This window comes from Montipora capricornis, chromosome 9, assembly GCF_036669925.1.
Source record: "Montipora capricornis isolate CH-2021 chromosome 9, ASM3666992v2, whole genome shotgun sequence".
NCBI lineage: Eukaryota > Metazoa > Cnidaria > Anthozoa > Scleractinia > Acroporidae > Montipora > Montipora capricornis.
The window spans coordinates 25,853,829-25,856,328 of NC_090891.1; the positions used below are offsets into that span (position 1 = coordinate 25,853,829).

The 2,500-nt window shown below is 39.9% G+C and overlaps 1 protein-coding gene across 1 annotated transcript in view; it reads left to right on the forward strand.

Annotated features, from left to right (window-relative positions):
- LOC138015301 (voltage-dependent calcium channel subunit alpha-2/delta-1-like) overlaps window positions 1-2,500 on the forward strand; it is an 89,374-nt gene that overhangs the window by 81,576 nt on the left and 5,298 nt on the right. The window contains exon 36 of the mRNA XM_068862289.1: window positions 823-850. Within this exon, the coding sequence (XP_068718390.1) occupies window positions 823-850 (28 nt within the window). The remainder of the gene's footprint in view (window positions 1-822; window positions 851-2,500) is intronic.

Sequence of the window (2,500 nt, forward strand, 5' to 3'; positions counted from 1 at the left end):
GTGAGCTTGGATATTCGGATAGACATGTCTACAACCTGCAACTTTAATACTACTTGGTGTCTATCACCTGAAAAAAAAAGCCCTTTCACTCGACTATTCTCTACACTTTTCACAAACTAATTCTTTTGTTCGCTAAACTGTCCTCTTCAGAATCACTGTTTTGGAGACTCCCAAAAAGTTGAAAAACCAGTTGTAATTTGATCTATGACCGCGCACGGAGAGGAATGGGCTTAGTACCGGGTTGGATTCGCTCTGACGAAGGGCTAACGCTCGAAACGTTAGCTTTTAGAATCTCTGTACGGTGGCCAATTTACATTATCAACTCCGTTGATAAAACCAAACATTTTGTATACTACTTCCCCACCGACGCAGCACCGCAGTTTCTTCATTCATTACGTCATAAGCTGCTTTGCATGAAGATTGTTCTGCAAAGTATTTTGTGACGTCAACCCCGTATCGAACCCATTCCCCCTCATTGCTCACTGATGGATCAGACTATGATCATTTTTTCTGTTTTTCAAAGCGAATAGAAAGTAAGTTTTCAATAAATAGGTTGTAAAAACGACAAAATATATTTGGGACGATTTCAGCGAATTGGTAAACTGTGCGGAAAACGTTTGTTGAGGCGATAGGCACTTAAATGATAAATTACAATTGACGGGAGAAATACGAATTACGTATTAGTCAGGAATAAGCCCTGCCCGCAGCGAGTAAAGTTATTTGAAGCGAGCAGTGCTTACAAGATAATCGGCTAATCAAGTGTGTTGGCTTAAATTCTTGTTACTTTTCTTTCCGATATAAGTCATGCTTTTTTTCCCACAGGAACAACAACTTGTGATGGTTGTGCGAGGTGAGGTTGGCGTAATGATAGCTTCATATATCATCCAACTCTATGCAACCTTTTGTTTCAGTAAAGTGCGAACATTAGATTTATGAAACGAGTTTATTAAGGTAATACGCCATTTCCGAGTTCATGTCAGCCTCTTCTTCAAAGCGAGTGTTAGTAAGAGTGTTTGGGATGGTAATTACCGCACACCGGTGGCTCAGTTGGTTGAGCACCGGGCTGCCATGCGGGAGGTCATGAGTTCGACTCCGGCCGGACCAACACTCAGGGTCTTTAAATAACCGAGGAGAAAGTGCTGCTTTTTAAACAGGTTGAGTTTTTATTCAGGCATGCTTTAAAGCTTTATGGTCAAATTGCACGGCTCAGTACTGTTTTCTTCGTTTCACAAGTCTAAAATCCGTCCGTCTAAAATCCGAATTTAATCATAAAGCCTCGTAGCAATGTGTGAAAATTGATATGTCGAACGTGTCCTATTACATCCGCAAAAGGTTAGACTTTCAAGTCTTCTCGGATAAGGACGATTAAACTGTAGGCCCTGTCCAAAAACCCATTTATTGTTCATAAGCCTGTGAGATGTTAAAGATCCCACACACCGGTCGAAAAGAGCAGGGCATGGAGTTCCCGATGTTGTGGTCTGGCCTTTCCTTCAGTAATGTGGTCGGCTTGGCTGAATGGACAGCAGAACAGACAGTAGCCAAAATTTAAGGAGTCCAAGTGCTGAAACTGGGGTAAACGAAACTACTATTTCGACTTTGCAAATGAATTTCATTAGAAAAACGTCGGACGTAAACTCGTTTTGAAGAGGAGGCAGACATAACCTCGGAAGTAGCCTATTTAACCACCGTATGGAAGATTAGCTACCGAACTTTTCGAGCGTTAGCGTCAGAGCGAAGCACCATGGGTTTCTTTAGAAAATGACCTCTTCGTTCTTGTTTTGGTCGATCGATAGAGGACAAAGCTCCGCCTGGACAAACATTAGGCAACGTCCACCGAAAGCTCAAGCGACATTTCCTTCTCTTTTACACAAAGTATATTCAGGATATATATACGAATTATCTTGTAAAAATTTTAATGTTACACTCACTATGGCTGAAAATGATGTTTGAAACATCGAAGCATCTTTCTTAAACACAAAAGTGTGCTTGTATTTTTAAAAACATTAGTAACACTTGTGCTATCCAGACCATTTGGAAAAAAAATTATGGGGGTGAAAAAAGAAACTAGCGACACAATTTTTCTGAAAAAGTGACGTACAGATTTTGTTGAATTTTAAATATTTTTGAGATTATTTCTAACATTATCTGGTACCGCTGAATGGGAAGATTTCACCGTCCCGGTTTTTTTCAAAAAAGACAATATATCTTGATTTTAAGGCTTAAAGAAATGCCTTATATCGTTACCATGGTAACGTTATTTTGGAGGAAAATGTGTTGTAAGAAATCATTGATGGGTACTTAATACCCTGGCCAAATTTTGTCTACTCTTGATATGATTACCCCAACTATCTAAAAACAGAATATGTTTATTTGTTTGAAAAAAGGAGAAACTATTTCGATCCTCGTTAAGGGTCTTATCGCGCAGTCAGATTCCGAACTCGTTGTTGCGATGGGAACGCTTGCTCGCGGGTAGTGATGTTGAGAAAGCGGTTGTTGTAAG